This window comes from Sminthopsis crassicaudata, chromosome 4 (assembly GCF_048593235.1).
Source record: "Sminthopsis crassicaudata isolate SCR6 chromosome 4, ASM4859323v1, whole genome shotgun sequence".
Classification (NCBI taxonomy): Eukaryota; Metazoa; Chordata; class Mammalia; order Dasyuromorphia; family Dasyuridae; genus Sminthopsis; species Sminthopsis crassicaudata.
This window is the reverse complement of record NC_133620.1, coordinates 58,034,612-58,054,559: the sequence shown is the minus strand read 5'-3', so window position 1 is coordinate 58,054,559 and position 19,948 is coordinate 58,034,612. Positions and strand designations below refer to the sequence as shown.

Sequence of the window (19,948 nt, the reverse complement as noted above, 5' to 3'; positions counted from 1 at the left end):
TAGTAAGTCCATCCAACTTTCCTGGAGCATTTTTTGTACTCACTTAAAATTGCATGCTTATTAATGGAACTAATAAGAACACCAGTTTTCCTTTACTAGTCCATTTCTTTTTCTCTTATCATTTATTTCCTTAAGATGATTCTTTATTGTTTCCTGAGATAATCCTTCTTGAAATTTTTCTACTCACTACCGCTTTTTGCTTGACAAATGTTAACATGTTTATGTTTTATGTGTATATAAATCAAATATTTAATGATAATAAATCATAATTTTGCAACCCCCAAATTCAGTTACAAGACCCGATGGGGGGTTTTGAATCATAATTTAAGAAGCTGGGCTTCATACCTCTTAGGTAATTCCTCATATGTCTTGAGTTGCAAGTCTACGATAATTCTAATAACACAATGAATACAGAAAATCATAGATTTATTTGAACTGATTCAAAATGAAGTAAATAGAGCCAGAAAAACAATTCCTACAGTGACTACAGAAATATAAATAGAAAGACTAATACCATAAAACAATCTAAGCTGAATATTGTCAAATTTGTAAGAATGTACTTGTCCCCAAAGAAGAGGCATGAAAAGACATGTCTCCCAATTCCTTGGTGGGGAGTGGCAATATAGTCAACACTGCAGATAGCATAACATAAGGTTTTTTTTTCAATATGTTTATTGGATTTATTGAATTTTTTCCCCTTCCTCTTTAAAAAAAAATTCTTTGTTGTAAGGAATGATTTTCTAAGAAAGTTTCAGAGATACTTTCAAGCAAAGGATGTTAATAAAATCTCTTTTTAAAAAAATAAATGTAGGGGCAGCTAGTTGGTGCAGTGGATAGAGCACCAGTCTAAAGTCAGGAGGACCTGAGTTCAAATTTGGTCTCAAACACTTAACACATCCTAGTTGTGTGACCCTGGGCAAGTCACTTAGCCCCAGTTGCCTCAAAAAAAAAAAAAAAAAAAAAAAGAATGTAAACTTCTTGAGGGGCAGAAATCATTTTTTTATTTTGTGTTTGTATCTTTAGCACTCAGCATAGTACTTGATATTTAATAAATGCTTTATAAATAAATTTTCATAATTTAAAAAATATGGAAACATAAAGATAGGAGTAGTAGAGCAGGAAGTTCATGAGCCTCCCTCCCTCTTATCTGAACAAAGAGAAGGAAAGTAGAACATAAACATATACAAATACACATCAATAGGTGCACATTAAAAGTAATAGAGCAAAAGTTGGAGAGGGTATGGAAGAAATAGTTGCAAACAAAATAAGCCTTACCTGAGGAAGATGGAGTATAAAGGGAAAGATCAAACAATTTAGAACTGAGACAGAAAAAAAGAAAAAAAAAATGAGGATCAGACCATTATATTGGAAGTGTTAATTCTCCCCCTTTTTGCCAACTTCTTTTCCTTTTTAAAAGGAGTGTGTTGTCAAAGAGAAGAAATGTCATGGGATCTGATAGAAGAAAAAACATACTTATCAGTCTATAGAAATATACGCTGTGTGACTGGGATTTACCACCTATCATTCCTTCCCTTTGATAAAATTATTTTGTTTTGTGACTACTTCAGCTCCTCATCTTAATGAAGAAATAAGAAAATAAGGAATAATTCTTCCATGACTAAGGACACTGATGTACTCTGAATAACCTTAAAAGAAGTAAACATATTGATCCTAGATATATAGATATTAACCTGAAGTTAAAATAAGGAGTGGAGTTTTTTAGTGAATCCAAAATAGTAACAGTCATAATCTCTTATAAGGGAACAGTTTTTTAAAAATATTTTTAAGTGACCTCTTTTTTAAGATAAACAATATTATTGTGCCTTAAGATTTAAACTGATGCAGAATGAAGTTAGCAAAACTAAGAAAACTTCAATGATAACGTTATAAAGAAAAAGTTTTGAAAAATTGTGGAATACAATTATCTGTGCCATGATAAACCATAATTCCAGATAACTAAAAATATATCACATTATTCACCTCTTGTCAGAAAGATGATGGTCTTAAAATCAGTATGAGACATAACATTTGAGAACATAACTAATGTGAAAATTTACTTAACTGACAATGCAAATTGTTATGAGTTTTCATCTTTTATTAATTTTTCAGTGGGTGCAGAGAAACTACCTTGTCCTTAATAGTACTATAAATAATGAGCTGTTAGCTTATATATAATATATATGTTTACGCACACATATATGCACAAAACAAGAAAGCATTTAAATATCTAAAGAAAAAACTAATTGAGCAACATAGAGGAGTTGACAACAAAAAAAATTGCTTGAGGTCTTATTGTGCCCCTTTCAGACTTAGATCAAACAAAAAACAATGAATGCATGAACCATTAAATGTGACATGCAAAGCACTGAGCTTAAGTGCCAGGATTTCAAGTAGAAAGATTGAAATATTCTTTGTAAAAACTCATTTCCTCTGATAAAATCATATCAGTCTCTGATAAAACATTTGGCACCTAGCGGGAAGCACTGATAATCCAAATTCTCTTGAATTTCTGGTCCTGGACTGTCAGCATCAGGGTCTGTGAAAACAGCTGTCCATGTGAAAATAACCCACTGGGTTTGACTTACCAAGCATGTGCTACCCCTGTTCTCATTCAGGATGCCTTACTGTTTTAGCTAAGCTAGCCTGCTTTCCTTGTGAGTGGCAATTCTCTGGCAGTTGGTGGAGAGGGCTGGCCCCTTGTCCACAAGAGTCACTCGGGTGAGGATTTAGCAAAGATCAGAGTGACTAGTCTTTGGCACACTGCTTACCCCCAAGAAAACTCCTACACTTACTGCCCATTGATTGGCAGGTGACTAATTGGTGGTGGTAATGAAGAAGGGGGGTGCCTTTTCTTCACAATGATTTGTAATACTGGAAGGATGAGGGAAGTGGTAGGTCAGGAAGCAGATCCAATAGCCTGAGGGACATTGCTCTTCCCAAGGCTCTGGAATTCAGTTTTTTCCATAAAGATCTTTTAAAGAGATATGGTAGTCCTGGTTGTAGAGTTGATTTGACTTGCCTAGCCCATGCTTCCTCAACAAGAAACATGAAAAAAACTGAATAGAATTTTAGAAAGGTTAGATAGGATAGAAGTCTGGTAACTGCTGAATGTGAATTGAAAGGAGTATACCTATTTTCTAGCTTTATGTGGTACCTTTAAAAACTGATTTTGCCCGGGGGTAGAAAAATAAGCAAATGCAGAAAAGTAGAGATATGGAACATTCTTTATTGACTTCAACATATTAAAAATTATATATTAAAATTATATAAATATAATATATACACATAATACATGTAAATATAAAATTATATATTAAAAATTAAAGGAAAGATTCAGATTTAAAGAGACCAAATAATAAGACACACAGAACATATTCGTCAGAGAACAAATAATACAAATGATAGGTATTTTATTTTTTAAAATACAATAATGAAACAACATACTAAAAGTTGTATTATGTGGTTGAAACAGTTCTTAGATGAAATGATATCTCTCTAAACATGTTCCAACTACAAAAGATAAAAGAAATTAATGAACAGGAAATGCAACTAAAAAAATAGAAAAGTCAGAAAAGCTAGAAACAAGTTTGGTAGAAAATCGTTTTAGAATAACATTCACACTATATACCATAATAAACTCTGTAATGTCCGGGCTAGCTTTCTGGGGGACCTTCAGATGTGCCTTGGTGTTAGTGGAGGAATGCGGGAGATAGGAAAGCCATCAGGATGGTGGGAGATGGAATGTCTCTCTTCCAGTCCTTGTTGGTCCTTATATACTCTATTACAATTATGACATTACAGTACATTATGCATGTGTGAATTTAGAGAACCATTACATCACCATGCTAAGTACTAAGTATATATGTAAACTAGATAACCATTGTCTCATCAATTCCTCTGAGTTAACACCTTCTTTCAAGTATATTTCTCCAGAGTTCTCGCTTGCTACAAAACTCTAAAGTGATATATGATTTCACTATAAAAGGTAATATCATGAAAAGAAACTAAAGGCAAAGGAAATTTTTTCATAAGGGGAGAATTCTTATATTAAAAAGGGTAGAGATTATCATAAAAGATGAAATGAATGCTTAACCTTTCTTGTCTCAGTTTCCATGTCTATAAAATGAGTTGGAGAAAGAAATGGAAAACGATTCTAGTATCTTTACCAAGGAAACACTAAATAAAGTCATGAAGAGTCAGAAAAGACTGAAAACAACTGGGAAATCTTTTTCAAATGGAAAGAGGAAAAATAGTACAGTAGGGGATACAAATGGAGTGATTTTATTACTATCCTATGTATTTCTATATACATATCTCTATGTATATCATAAGTGATATATATATATATATATATATATGAAATTAGTCTACAGTAGAGCATTTTTGTGTTCTTTACTAAAAACCCATTTCTGTATTTTATTTAGGATTATGTTGGTGATCTTGCAGCACAGATCTCTAATGATGAAGAAGAAGAATTTGTGATAGAATGTTTGGGGACCCTAGCAAATCTGACTATCCCTGACTTGGACTGGGAACTAGTTCTCAAAGAGTACAAGTTGGCTCCATACCTCAAAGATAAACTTAAACCAGGTCTGTCCTGGGTATTTGATTTTATGATGGCATGCACTCTTCCATTGGATGTGAAAGTCTTTAATAGAACAGTTTATTACAGTATTATTATATCACTTGAGACCATTGCTTTGCAAGCCAAGCTTTTCCTCCTCCTATTATCCCCTTAAAAGAGATGAGCCCTCTCCTATATATTTTATTATTTTTATTAGTATTTTTTTGCTTTTCTACCATTTCTTAATCTCATCCCTCCTCTATTTCCATCCTGTGCTACCTACATTCCACAAACTAAGCAGCTGTCTCTGAAACTGTCCCCTTTTTCTATGCTTTCATTATCAGAGGGTTATATTGACTCTCCCACTTTCCAAGCAGGGTTGCAAAGGGCAAAGTTCATTTTTCCCTTTCCTTTTCAGTTGAACCACAGCAAAATTAAAAGTTTGCAAGTGTGTCACAGAATTTAAGAGGTAGAAAGGATGATCTTCAGTGTTTACTTTCTTGTGAGCAGATTTATATTGTAATAGGATTTAATACAAAGTTGTTTTTGTTTTTTTTTAAATGAGCAGTTTTCTCTCTTTGATCTCACTAGGTGCTGCAGAAGATGATCTTGTTTTAGAAGTGGTTATAATGATTGGAACTGTGTCTATGGATGATTCTTGTGCTGCATTGCTAGCCAAATCAGGGATCATTCCAGCACTCATTGAATTACTGAATGGTAGGTCATAATCATTTTATTTTGTTTCCATACTGACTAATTTATAGGTTAAAAACTTTAAAAATTAATACATTAATTTGTTGAAAATTGCTTGTGTAAAGGTACATTCATTAAGCCACATTTTACCTTGTTATTATGGTAACTATGTGACAAGGCAAAAATTTCTGGAACCTTATAATTAAGGAAAATAAATAGGAGTGTAAATGCCTCTTGTAGGTGTTGGACAATGCTGTGTCAAAAGCTTAAAGGTAACTCATGTTTTTTTTCACACTGAATCAGTCTTAAGAGAATAAAGTGACTCTTTTCCTTGCCAAGGGGTATTTTGTGCCCTTGCATTCCATCACTTCTAAAATGTATTCCATTGATCATCTCTTGTATCATATTTTCCTTCCACTGCCAGCAAACATTCTTAAACAGCTCTAATATTAGATAAGATAGACAGATCAATTTTTAAATGGGCCTTTTTTTGCTCCTCTTATTTATGTCTCACTTAGCATGCCTGTCCTTCCCTCAAACAGTATTTTTCTTTTCTTCCCCTTAGAGTGTTAGACACTTTCTCTTTTCACTGCCTCACAACTCACAACTCAGTTTTCAATCTCTTTTGGTCTGTTTCTGAACCAGTATTAAAACTACTCTCTGTAGCTTCACCAATGACTAGTTAATTGCCATTTCAGTAACATTTACTCAGTCTTCCCTCTTCATCTTCCTGCAGCATTTCTCATTGCTGATCAGTTCTTCATTCTAAATAATCTTTCTTTCCCTTAGTTTCCCTGATAGTATTTTCTATAGTTTTTCTTCCTACTTTCTCATCTGCTCCTCTTTAATGTCTTTCATTGATTCATCATACTTCTCTTACCTTTTAAGTGTAGACATTCCCCAAGATTCTGGTCTTATATCTCTTCTCTCTATATAATGGTTTCATTTCTGTCATCTACTTCCATTTTGTGTTCTAAAGTTATCATCTCTGCAAATGATTACCAAATCTATATCCAGTGATGGTGTCTTCTTGTTCTAGTCTTATGTCTCCAACTTCTAGGGTATGTCCTACCACCATTGCTAAACTTTACATATTTACAAATTTATCTTTTCCAACTAAAACTTTTTATTGTTTCCAACTATTCTTACCTGTTCTTTCCAATTTCCTTATTTCTGTTGATGACATTCCCATTTACCCAGTCAACCAAGAGTGAAACCTAAGTCATTGATTTTTCTCTTTCCCTTTGCTTCCATATCCATTTAGGTACCAAGTCCTACAAATAATACTTTTCTATTATCTCTTGAATTCTGTTATTTCTTCTTTACTCAATTGCTACCATGTGAGTTTAGGCTCATTCATCATCTTGTCTTGGACTATTTTAGTAGTCTTCTTACTAGTCTCTCTTGACTCCAGTCTCTTCTCTGTTCTCTCTTTTAAAACCTTCCATGACTTCCTCTTGCTTATAAGCTATAGTATAAATTTCAAAATAGTATTTAAGATCTTTTATATTCTTGCTCCACTCTACCTTTCTACTTTTTGTACAGTTTACATTACAACTAGATTGACTATATTTTTAGTGACCTAGCTCATTTGCATAGATCATTCCTTATACCTAGAATATATTATCTTATTACTGCCTGTTAAAATCCCCCCCTTTTTTTTTGAGGAGAAGTTATTAGCCTACTTCTGGCCATGAAACTTTTCCTCTTCTTTTTAAGCAGATATTCCCTTTTGCTCTTAAGATTTTTCTTTAGTACTTTATGTGCACTTTTTAATGATATAATTTAGATAAACAAGTGGTATATATCATAAAATATTGTAAGATCTTTGAGAAGACAGCTATTGTTTTTTATTCTTCATATTACCTGTACTTAATGTATGACTTCCATACAGTAAACTTGTACTTAATTGCTGAAATGAATTAATTTATTTTCCTCCTTGCTCAATCCTTTACCTAGTTATTGTAAAAATGTATCCAAAAAATGCTTTTCATTTCATGAGTAATCAGCGTGAAGAATGTAAATTATGTAACTGAATCCTTACCTAAAAAAGGAAAGGAAAATAATCATAGGAGAGTAAATTACCAGGATATTAGAATCAACATTGAAATTTAGCTTTAAATGTATTGTTTGACAGATTATGCCTCAGAAGTACAATTTAGCATAATTTTGACAGTTCTAAGCTCCAATTTTTCAATTTGTAAAGGGTCTTAGACATTTCTAATTCTTAGTTATAGAACAATTATACCCTGAACCACAAAATGAGTTTTTTTGCCAGATGTTCTGATGGCAACTTGGTATATATGTGACTAAAACCCTAGGCTTTTCATCCTCATGATGGAAGGGCATGTAATAATAATTGTTCTATTTTGTTTGGGGGCTCAGTAACTTCATTCTTGTCGTCTTTTTAATTTACCATGTCTAAAATGGAAGCTTTTGTAAGACTGCCCTATAATGGAAAGCATACTTTTTTTCTTATTAGTTGTAGAATATTGTGAACATTTCCTCGTTATTTTTTCTTTTCTTCCAGTTTTCAAATGTGGTGTTAGGAGAGTTTACTTTCTATTACCAACTGCCATGCTGAGGTATTTCAAAGAATATCACAACTTAAGTTGAGCAGTTACTTTTTAAAAATTTTTAAAGTATCTAATATGACCAGCATTCTGCTGACATTACAAAGGATATAAAAATAGCAGAAAACATGTCCTTATTCCATTTATTTATAGTAATATAAAAGTATAAATAGACTTTTAGATTCACTACTCTTTGTTAGATGAAATGGATGCAGACTTAATTGTCACTAATAAATCCCCCTGTTACCTCTGGGATCAAATGTAAACTTCCCATCTTTCCAATCTTCTTACATATTATTGTCTTTTATACATTTTTCTTGCAGTCATCATACAATATGATTTATCTCCCATCTCATTTACTTTTATTTACTCTTTGCAATTTTTTCTTCTCAATTTTTTCCAAATATATGTAAATAATAGTTTTCAGCATTCATTTTTATAAGATTTTGTGTTCCAAATTTTTTCTTTCTCTTTCCTTCACCTTTCCCCTCCTGAAGATGGCAGGCAATCTGGATTATATATGTACATCCTTTTAAATATATTTCTATAATTGTCATGTCATGCAAGAAAAATCAGACCAAAAGGGAAGAAAATGTGAAAGAGAAAAAGCAACCCTCCCTCAAAAAAAAGGTGAAGATACTATGCTTCAATCCATATTCAGTCTCCATAGTTCTCTCTCTGGCTATGGATAGCATTTTCCATCCTAAGTCTATTTCTTCCCAATGTTCTGAATGCCCCCTTTTCTCCACCTCTGCCTTATTCCTAGCTTCCTTCAAGACTTGGCTAAAACACCTTCTGCAGAAGGCCTTTCTTGATCTGCCTTCTTCTATAAAGTCACCTTACATCTATTTTGCCTGTATTTTATATGTATGTACATACATATATATTTTTTGCTATATTCAAATGTAAGCTCCTTGAGAGTCTTTTCACTATTTTTTGGTATGTCTATCACTTAATCCAATGTGTGGCACATAAACTTACTAAATATTTGCTGATTGAAACAGTTGAAACTCATTGTTTTTATTTGTATACATATACACACAAAGAGACTAAGCTACTGATAATTAGAGTGATTGCTTTGGTCATGCTGTATTGTATAGGCTCTAGGATAAATTTATTTTCATGCTGTTTTGCTCAAAGAAAATTTGACACGGATGCAAACAAAATTAGGAAGTGAATGTACTTTGTGACTTCCATGTCTTTCCTCACTTCAGGCACTCTATCCTTTGTTCAGAGTCTTAATCTTGCTACCTGGGCTGCCAGAGTTAATATCAAATTCCCTTCCTCTCCATATCTAATTTGTGTCCTAATCTTAGTCCTTCTGACACAGGCATTCTCAGTCTTCAGATTGATAACTGGCTAATCTGATATATTTATCTAAGCAAATGTGCTAATGTGGAGGTGACAGGTGAAGAAAACTAAAGGAGTTCCCATGGACTTCCTCATCTCAGAAATATATGTGTGCTGTTCTAATAGTGGCTTTCTAGGAACAGTGCATCCCACCACTAATGTCTTACCTAAGGCAATGAGTGATTTATAGTGATAATTTCATACCATATCATTTTAGAGGGTTGGTATTTAGGTATATATTTAGTGAGGAGAGGAGAATGTTTTTGAGTGTAAGGGTCTTTAGTATGTTTATCTGTTTACATAGCAGGATTTCTCCTTGACTGAAATTATCAAGAGAAACCTAACCTTCATAAGTAAATAAGTCTCATCATTAGAACCTCAAACAAGATTTTTACAAACATTCTGCTTTTCCCAGCATTGGTGCAATAAGTTATTCTTTTCACAACATATAAAGTATACTGATTAATTTATGGTATTGATAAAGATCTTCTATAACCATTCTTATATCATTAAATTTAAGATAAAATAAAATATTCTAATATATCAAACCAGTAAATATTCTTATGTAGCTTCTATTTTTATAGTGTGTGAACTTTTTATAATCTCATTTTTTCCTTGTCAATTTTTAAAATATGTGCTTTTATGATGTAAGAAATATAATACAGAAACTTCATCACAGAAAATTTGGAGCCGGGTTTTTCCAGAAAGAGAATGATCTGAATAAATCATGTGATAGAGAAGAAAAACACATAGTATGATTGCATATGTTGTCATATTGTGATAGGAATAAAGATTTGATGTTACTCATTGGTACAAATCACAGAGTGACAGTTCACTTCAATATGAGGAAAAACTTTAGAACAATTAGAACTGCCATACAGAATATGAAGTTTTGAATCACTGGAGATGTTGACACAGAAACTTGTCAAGAGGCTATGGTTACTTCAGGAGGAGTATCTCAGATGAAACCCAAAGATAGTAAAAATCTAAGAGAAGTAATATTAGTATTCTCTAAATCTCACTATGCTCTAATTTTTTGTAGACATGACTCACTCAAATCTTATGTAATTTTATCTTTTTCAAGTAAAATGTCCTAATGAATCTATTATTAGCAACAACATAAACATTTTTCCTTTTCTCAAAGTTTTTGACCTTGGGATTTCAAAAGAAAATATTATTTAAATTTTACAAATTTACAAAAGATCAAAATATGACAGTTCATTCTCCTAAATTATCAGAGTCATGCAAGTGTAATAAATAACTGATAAAAAGTAAATGAAAGATTGCTAGGCCAATTGATTAATTTTTTCCTCTCTCTTGCACAGTGTCATTTTCAAACCCTAATGTTGTTGTTCAAGGACTTAAATATAGAGCTCTCTAACTTAAAGAAACCCTTTTAAACTTTTTTCAGCTCAACAAGAAGATGATGAGTTTGTGTGTCAGATAATCTATGTCTTCTATCAGATGGTTTTCCATCAAGCTACTAGAGATGTCATCATCAAGGAAACACGTATCCTTTTCCTGTTTAAAATATTATGAAAGCATTCCATTTTTTTCTAATAAATATAGGTATGCACCTTCTTTTTAAATATATATAACTATTAATGTAGAACTTAAATTCATCAAATATTTATTAGGCTGCTATAATATCCAAAGCAGTGTCATAGGAGCTTAAGATAAAAACAAACATGAAAAAGCCTCTATTCTCAAGGAGTTATGGACATCTAAGATTGATTTAAATTTAGAAGATATTTCTAATTTCATATTGAAATACTATTATTACTCCTTTAGTATTAGTAAAATAGCAAGATATACAGCAAAGAGCATAGAAACTTTAATGAATGCAATAGAATATCATCTAAATAAATGTGACGCTTTTCAGCATGTGAGCCTTGGAAAGCTATATATTTTGTCCATGTTGTCATGATGCAAAGTGTACATGAACCTTTACATTCAAAATTGTCTCTGGAATACTCTAGATTATACATCCTGATGTATCTTTTCAATTATCTCTATGTCTTCAGTTCTTAGCAGTGAAATACCGAAAGTAGTTCAGCCTATTGATAGAAATAGTAATCAAACTAATAAATCATAACACTAATTTTCTTATAAGACAGTTCTGAAAACATTTCAAAAAATGTTATGAACTTGTAAATCGGTGTTCTTTTGAATGGTGACTGGGCTGTTTAGTAACTCAACAAAAAATTCACAGAAATAGCTGATCAAAGATGGAACACATTTACATTGTGTTTATGTGTACATCTGACTGTTATTCTGACTGACATGATTGAAGTACTTGAACGTGAAACTATTAACCTAGTTTGAAAAAAGTCCTATTTATAAACACTCACATTAGGAAGCACTTGGGGGCTTTCTTGTTTTTAGATGCACAGCCTCACAACAAAAATCAGTATGGAATAGCACACAGAGAATGGATTACAACAGTAGGAAAACCTGGTTCCATCCCTCTTTTGAAACACCCTGCCTGCTTGACCTAGGGCCACCATGTCACTTTTCAGCACCTTGGGCAGCTGTCCAAGCCTATAAGTTAATTAGCAGGTGCCCTAGCTGTGCATACCTGGGAAAACTTGAACCCAGTGAGTGATGGACTTCAAGGGGTATGCATTCTGATGTAGGAGATGTAGTGCTAGAGGTAGGGGAGGGGAGCTGGATGCATCTATGCACAAGCATACAGGCATTGACTTATAAAAGATGCATATAAAGGGAGTAGAAGGAGGCAATCCTGTCTAGGAAAGAACCAAGGGCCTCCTAAAGAGGTGTTGTTTGGGCAGGATTTGGAAAGCACAGGGATTCCAAGAGCCCAAGTGGCAGAGGAGCACAAGGCAGTCGTTCTGTATGGATCCTCCAATGCGCAGAGACAAAATGCATGGTCATGTGTGAAGAATGCTTGGGAGCCCAGTGCCACTGCCCAGGGAGCAAGGAGAGGCGAGAATTGCATGGAAGTCTTGAAAATGTCAAGCAGAGGAGGCCATGTTCACTCCTGGGTTTCAGGACCATCCCTCTGGAAACCGTGGGAAGAATGAATTGGGCTAGGAAAAGTGAGTCAGGGGAACAAAGTACACGAGTCCAGGCAAAAGATGAAAGCCCGAGCCAGGATGGTACAGTATTGGAGCAGAGGGGAAAGCTCAGCACAAACTGTGCTCCATACATAGCACACTTGTCCCAAGTGCTCGTTGGTGGCTTGTAAGGCAGTGTGGCGCAATAGGGGCCTGGAATCAGAGGTCCTACTCTGTGTGACTCTGGGCAAGATGCTTGTTAATCAGTCTGTAGTGTGAGAGTGTGGGACTGGGGCCTCAAAAGTCCCTTGTAGCTCTAAATCTGTAATGGGATAGAAGCAAGCTTGGCAGCTGGTGGAAGATGAGGGGTGAATAATATTGAGGACACAAAGCACCAGAGTTGTACCTAGAGGGATGGTCAGGTTGAAAAGCATACGAATTCCAAGAGCCAAAGTGGAAGAGGAGGACAATGCAGGCAGCTCTTCAGCACTCAGAATCCTTCGTCAGCAGGAGCTTTCTCTCTGCTGATAAATCACAAGCCCACTAAAAAAAGGGCAACATAACATAGCACTCCAGCAAAATAGCACACTGATAGAGGGCAGGGCCTAAAGTCAGGAATACTTATCATCCTGAGTTTAATCCAGCCTCAAACATTCCCTGCTGTGTGACACTGAGCAAGTCACTTTACCCTGTTTGCCTGAGTTTGCCTAATCTGTAATATGAACTAGAGAAGGCAATGAAAATCCACTCCAGTTTCTTTGCAAAGAAAACCCTAAAGTCACAAAGAGTAAAACACAACTAAGAACAACTGAACAAAGAACAGTAGCATATTACAATTCTAAACCATATAAGAAATTTTAAATAGCTTTTTATTTTCAAAATACATGCAAGATAACTTTCAACATTCACCTTTGCAAAACCCTGTATTCCACACTTCTTCCCTTCTCTTCCCCCTATCCCTGCCCCTAAATATCAAGTAATCCAATACATATACAATTGAATGTACAAAAGAATATACAATTCTTTTATATCTTCATGGTTGTCTTGCTGCACCAGACCAAAAAGGAAAAAAAATGCAAAAGAAAACAAATATAAACAAACAATGACAAAGAAAGTGAAAATACTATGTTGTGATACAATCTCAGTCTCCACAGTCCTCTCTTTGGATGCAGATGGCTCTCTCCATCACAAGTCTATTGAAGTTGCCTTATTTTAACTCATTGTTGAAAAGAGCCATGTTCATCACAGTTGATCATCATGTAATCTTATTGTGCTATGTACAATGTTCTCCTGGTTCTACTCATTTCACTTAGCATCGGTTAATGTAAGTCTCCAGATCTCTCTGGAATCATCCTGCTGATTGTTTCTTATAGAACAATATTCCATAACATTCATATACCATAATTTATTTAGCCATTCCCCAACTGATGGGCATCCATTCAGTTTCCAGTTTCTTGCCACTGCAAAAAGGACTGCTACAAACATTTTTGTACATGAGATTCTTTCCCTTTTTAAAGATTTCTTGGGGATACAAGCCCAGTAGAGACACTGCTGGATCAAAGGGTATGCACAGTTTGATAGCTCTTTGAGCATAATTTCAAATTGCTCTTCAGAATGGTTGGATTAGTTCACAACTCCACCAACAATGTATTAGTGTCCCATTTTTCCCACATCCCCTCTAAACATTTTCTTTTCCTGTCATCTTAGCCATTCTGAGAAGTGTGTAGTGGTACCTCAGAGTTGTCTTAATTTGTATTTCTGTGATCAATAGTGATTTAGAGCATTTTTTCAAATAATTAGAAATGGTTTTAATCTCTTCATCTGAAAATTGTTCCTATCCTGTGACCATTTACCAATTGGAGAATGGCTTATATTCTTATAAATTTGAGTCAATTCTCTATATATTTTAGAAGTGAGGCCTTTATCAGAATCCTTAGATATATAAATTATTTCCCAGTTTTCTGCTTCCTTTCTAATGTTGGCTCAATTGGTTTTATTTGTATAAAAATCTTTTAATATAATCAAAATTATCCATTTTGTATTTTATAATATACTCTAGTTCTTCTTTGGCCATAAATTCCTTCCTTCTCCACAGATCTGAGAGTTAGATCATCAAAGGATGATCTTATAATTTACTTATAATATCACTCTATGTCTAAATCATGAACCCATTTTGACCTTATCTTGGTATAAGGTGTTTGATGTTGGTCAATGCTGTCATACTATTCTGTTTCTGTCATACTGCTTTCAATTTTCCCAGCAAATTTGTCAAATAGTGAGTTCTTATCCCAGAATCTGGGGTCCTTTTGGTTTGTCAAACACCAGATTATTATAGTCATTGACTATTGTAACTTGTGAACCAACCTATTCCACTGATCAATTACTCTATTTCTTAGCCAGTAGCAAATTATTTTGATGATGGCTGCTTCATATTAAAAAAAAAAAAAAAAAATTAAAACTCCTACAGAGGTCTAGTTTTTTTTCTTGGCAATAGTTGCACAAAAACTAAAACCCATCTTCAAAAAACCCTTTTCTATAAAAAATGATCCCTGAAAGTATATGAATAGATTGAATATTTATAAAACATTAAAAAATATAGGTGAAAATATACTCATCTAGATTATGAAACTACTATGTGACAATATTCAACCAGTAGCATAGTATAATGGACATAACATTAAAGATTTGGAGCCAGGGAGGTGCCGGTTCAGATTCTGGCTACACTGGTTTACCAGCTGTGTGAAGTGGGCAAATCTCTTCCCTTTGCAAGTCTATGGTTTCCTCATCTATAAAATGAGGATCAGTTTGATTATATCCAAGATTCCTCTCATCTATAAATCTCATGATCTTAAGTAGCAGAGAAGGAAAGGAAAGAATATGATTGAAGTGCCTCCATAAAAAGTGGAGGCAGATGATCTAAGGAGAAAGTAGCTTACTAGATTCAATCAGGTAACGTATCAAAATGTGACAAAACCAGACATCCAGTAACCACTTATTCACAGAGAAGTGAACTCATAAGAATGTAGAAACCACCTACAGGGATTAAAAACCTCTGGGTGACAAACTGAAGACTTCAGGTACAGCAACTGTTATTCTTGTCAATTAAGATACGTGGTAAGGTAACAGTTCCATATAAAGAAAAAAAAAAAAAAAAGGATTCTGAGTGCTGCAAGCTCAATTCATGTATTTATGAGGTGCCTGCTGAATACTTAGGAACTAGAGATGCAAAAACAAAACTGTCCTTGCTCTCAGAATCAGAAAGTCAGGCTTCCACTCAGGTTTTCAATCATAGTGTCATCTTCAGCTCCTTATTAGGGGTGCTCTAGCTTGACAGATCACAGATCCAGTAATAGTATATACTCTTGGGGCTGCTAAGTGGTGCAGTGGATAGAGCACCAGCCCTGAAGTCAGGAGGACCTGAGGTCTTTTTTGACTAATCTCTCCAAAAAAGCCTTGTCTAACATGCTGTACACGAAGTAAAATTAGGTTACAACCATATTATAGAGGATTTTAAAAGCCAAAGGGAGGAAATTCTGTATCATATCAGAGACAACAAGGAGACACTGAAGTTATGTTTTTTACAATAATCACATCAAGTTCCTCTCTCCCATCACTACTAGTAGCACCTGCCCTCTTTCTGGGGCTGGCCAAAGAAGGATCCCTCTTTATCATCACTCTGATGCCAGTTGTAAAAATGTCATTTATAATAGAGCCTTAAGGCTTTCAAAACAGTTCCTTTGATCTTCACAATAACCCTGATAGGTTCTATTTTTAGGCATTTACAAATGAAAAAGTGAGGTAAAGGATAAGTGACTTTTCCAGCATGACACAGCTTTTGTCTGAGACAAGATTTGGACGAAGTTCTTCCTGACTCTGAAGTCCAGCATTCTATCCACCTTGCCAGCCAGCAGCCTGAAAGTCAGAAAAACACATTAGAAATTAAGGGACTCTTGATATCCAAAGGCCTACCAAGAACACAAAATTTGAGAACAGGATCCATAGGAGAAGAGAACCCAAAAAATCAATCTGTTAATCCAGCATTAAGTACCCAGTCACTGTGCTAGGTACTGGGTGTACAAAGAATGAAACAATCCTTATTTACAAGAAGCTTATACTCTAAGGTATAAGGAGACATGTACATATAAAAAAAAAATACCATAATGATAAAATGAATAAAAATAACATTCCAAGTAAATAAAGAGGTCTTTTGGGTGGCAAAGAGAGAGTACTAACCATTGTAAGGATCTGGAAAGAATTCACACAAAAGACGTTGCATGACTAGCATCTTAATGAAAAAGAGATATTCTTAAGAGACATGGAGGCAAGAAAGGAGTGCTTCTTAGTGTGGCATGGGGATAGTATAAAAGTGCAGAAATGGAAACTGAATGGCATGCATAAGGAACCAAGAGAGCCATTCTGATTGGGTCAGAGAGGGTGGGAGGGGATAATGAGGCTGCAAGACAGAGTGTAGCCAGGCTGAGTGGATTTATAAAAGCCACATCCAGAAATTTATATTTCATTTCAGAAATGATGGATGTCCTAGAGGTGAATGGGTAGGTAATCCCCTCAGGAAAATTATTTTGGCAGCAATGCAGAGGATCAACTAACTGGTGAGAGATTTGAAGCAGGGAGCCCAGTTAGGAGGCAATTGCCTCCTAATCTAGTGGAAAGGTGATATAAACGAAGAGAAGGAATAGGAGGCACTTGATGTTTGGAAGATAGAACAGCAAAATTTGGTAACTGCTTAGATATGTGGGTGAGGGGGAATAAGTCTAAAATAATGAAAGTTTATGAACCCTGGAAACTTGAAAAATGGTGGTGTCTGATTTTAAAAAATGGAAAGTATGGAAAGGGGGAGGGTTAAGGGGGAATAATGAGTTCAGTTTTGAAGATATTGAGCTTAAGATGTCTCTGGAAAAAAATCCCCATTTGAAATGTCGAGTAGATAGGCAATGGTGGATCTGGGACTAAAGTTCAAGCAAGGGCCTGGAGCTGAATATATATAGATCTGGGAGTTACCTGTATAGAGATGATAATTAAACCTTTGAATTAAACTTTTGAAAGCACAAAAATCATAAAGGGAGAAAATGACCCAGGATAAAATCTTGGATAATAACTAGATTTAGGGGTCATCATGTGGATGAGAAGCCAGAAAAGATTGTAGATGGATCAGAGAGGCAGAAGACAAATCAGGGGAGAACAGTATTACAAAGGTCTAGACAGGAAAGAATGCCCCAAAATAGTCAACAGCTTCAAGCAGATAATTCAGGAATTTATTAAACCGAGGAAGAAATCATTAGAGTTGGTAATTAAAAAATCAGTAACTTTAAAGAGATCAGAGAGAACAATTTCAATTAAGTGATAAGTTCAAAAGCCAAATTCCAAAGGGATTCAAGAGCAAAAGACAGTACAAAGTTAAAATAGCTAATTACTTAGAGAGAAAAATAAAGTCAGAGCTGAGGTAATGGCCTGAGACAGCACCAAGGAGTAGAGAGGGCATGAAGGTCTCAACAGAAGAACTGGCATAGGAAGATTGAAAGATAGGGAAAGGTAGGAAAGCAGAACATTTGGAGTTAATGAGATTGAGTGTGGCCAATGTGAAATGAAAGGAAGTTGAGGGAATGAGAGGTTCAAAGGTCATGAGTTTCTAGGAAGTTGAGGAAATGAGAGATTAGGGGATTTGAGAGATTATCTAAATGGAAATCCAAGTCCCCTGGTATAAGGGAAAGATTTGGGGAGGAGGAGAAAATCATAAGCCTGCTGCTGAATTCCTTGAAGGAAAAAGAATTAGTTGGAATTAACTATGCTATAATTAACACAATTTTGATTGGATAGAAAAATTTAATTGACTAGACTTCAATAGAGAAAATGTTACTGAATAAAGGAAAGGGAACACCTGGAAATGATAATGCAAAACTAGTATGACACAGGTGTGAGTGGTTGAGGAGCTGGATTGGGGGTGGGGGGAAGAAAGAAAAAACTAGAAAAAAAGTTTTATCTAGATGCCCAGAAAACATTTTATCAACCAATTTAGACTTTAAAATGACATATATTGAAGATGGAAACAATACCAGGTAACAGGATTAACATAAGGAACAAGGCCCTGAAAAAATATCAGGAGTATCAAAGCTCAGAAGGACCTGAGGCTGGCCAGGAAAGCTAAAGGCAATAAAAGAAGGAATAGAACCTTTACTAGGGCCACATAAGAATATGGTAACTGTCAGCAGAAAGAAGGCAGAGCTGCTTGTCAATTTTTCTACCCAGGGAAAAAATGATAGAATAAATATATGGAATAGGCTAGATTCGACTAAAAATTACTTGATACCCCAAAAAAGGAAAATAGGATCATAGATATATAGGATCATAGGATCATAGGTAAAGTAAGGAGAAATACAAGATTGATCATTTCTGTTGATTGACATGGCTACAAATGGTACAGAAGGAATGCTACAAAATTTTGTCAAAAAAGACACAAGAAAATCTGCAAACAATATACCCAGGTAGGGGATGAGAATATGTGTGTGTATGTATTATGTACATTGTATGTACATTGTAGGTATTATGTGTCATTGTGTGTATACACATAGTATATAGTTGAGAAAATTCTAGCATTGTATCATCAAAGGAAATGAATGTTTAGAAAGAATGAGCCTGCCTTTGTCAAGGATAGATCATATTAAATTAACCTTCTTTCCCTTTTTGGACAGAATTTTAAAATAGGTGAAGAAAATCTGATAAAATTTATCTAGATTTTGATAAAGCATCTCATGAAAACCTCATTCCATTCTCAGCAGTATGTGGAGAAATGTGGACTTGACAATATACTTAGATAGATTCGGACTTTTGAATACTAAGACTCCATCGTGGCAGGTGCTTCAGTCTCAGCATAGGACATTCCCAGTGGAGCATCCCAGGAATCTGCACAATTTAACATCTTTATCCATGAGTTGAATAAATAGGATGCTCATCAAATTTTCAGATGACAAAAAGCTGGAATGGAGAGCCAACATTAGATGAGGAATCATTGGACTAAATCTAATCAAAGGAAATTCAATAGAAGTGAATATAATTTTATACTTTAATACCAAAAGACACAACTTCACAGATAGAAATAGAGGAGTCATGATTAGATAGTAACTCTGAAAAACAGCTGAGGTTTTTAGTTCAATTCAAATCAGCAGTGTAGTATGATGATCAAAATAGCAAATGCCATCCTGAACTGCATTAAGAAAGACCTATCCTTCCATTAACAGAGGGGTTCCATTGTATTTGGCCCTTGCCAGCATCTAGGATGTCCTCTTCAGATCTGGGTACTAAAGTTTAAGGAGGACATTAAGAAAAAGGGAAGTGATCAGGAGGCAGCAGCTAGGATGGCAAAGGGTGTGAAGCTTTTGCCATGAGAGCACAGTTGAAGGAATTGGGGTTATTTAGTCTAGAGAAGATTAAGGATTGAGATTGTGTTAACAAGTATCTGTAGGGCTGCCACATGGAGGAAGGAATTGAACTCGTCCTTTTTGGCCTCAAACGGTAAAACCAGAACAATGAATAGAAGTTGCAAAAAGGCTGCTTTGGGTTGGAGGTCAGGATAAATTTCCTGGCACTTAGAGCTATTTAGAAGTGGAATGGGCTGCCTCAAAAAGTGCTGTGTTCTCCTTTGCTTAAGATCTTCACAAAGAATCTGGATTACTGAGAGTTAGATGTGCTATGGTGAATATGGGACACTGGCATCCCTCGCACTTTGACAAGATTGT

General features: G+C 34.8%; 1 protein-coding gene across 3 annotated transcripts in view; it reads left to right on the top strand.

The window, feature by feature from the left end:
- Positions 1-19,948, top strand: part of KIFAP3 (kinesin associated protein 3) — a 213,127-nt gene that overhangs the window by 131,634 nt on the left and 61,545 nt on the right. For all 3 annotated transcript variants that reach the window (XM_074308323.1, XM_074308321.1, XM_074308322.1), the window contains exons 14-16: positions 4,425-4,590; positions 5,156-5,281; positions 10,592-10,690. In XM_074308323.1, the coding sequence (XP_074164424.1) occupies positions 4,425-4,590; positions 5,156-5,281; positions 10,592-10,690 (391 nt within the window). The remainder of the gene's footprint in view (positions 1-4,424; positions 4,591-5,155; positions 5,282-10,591; positions 10,691-19,948) is intronic.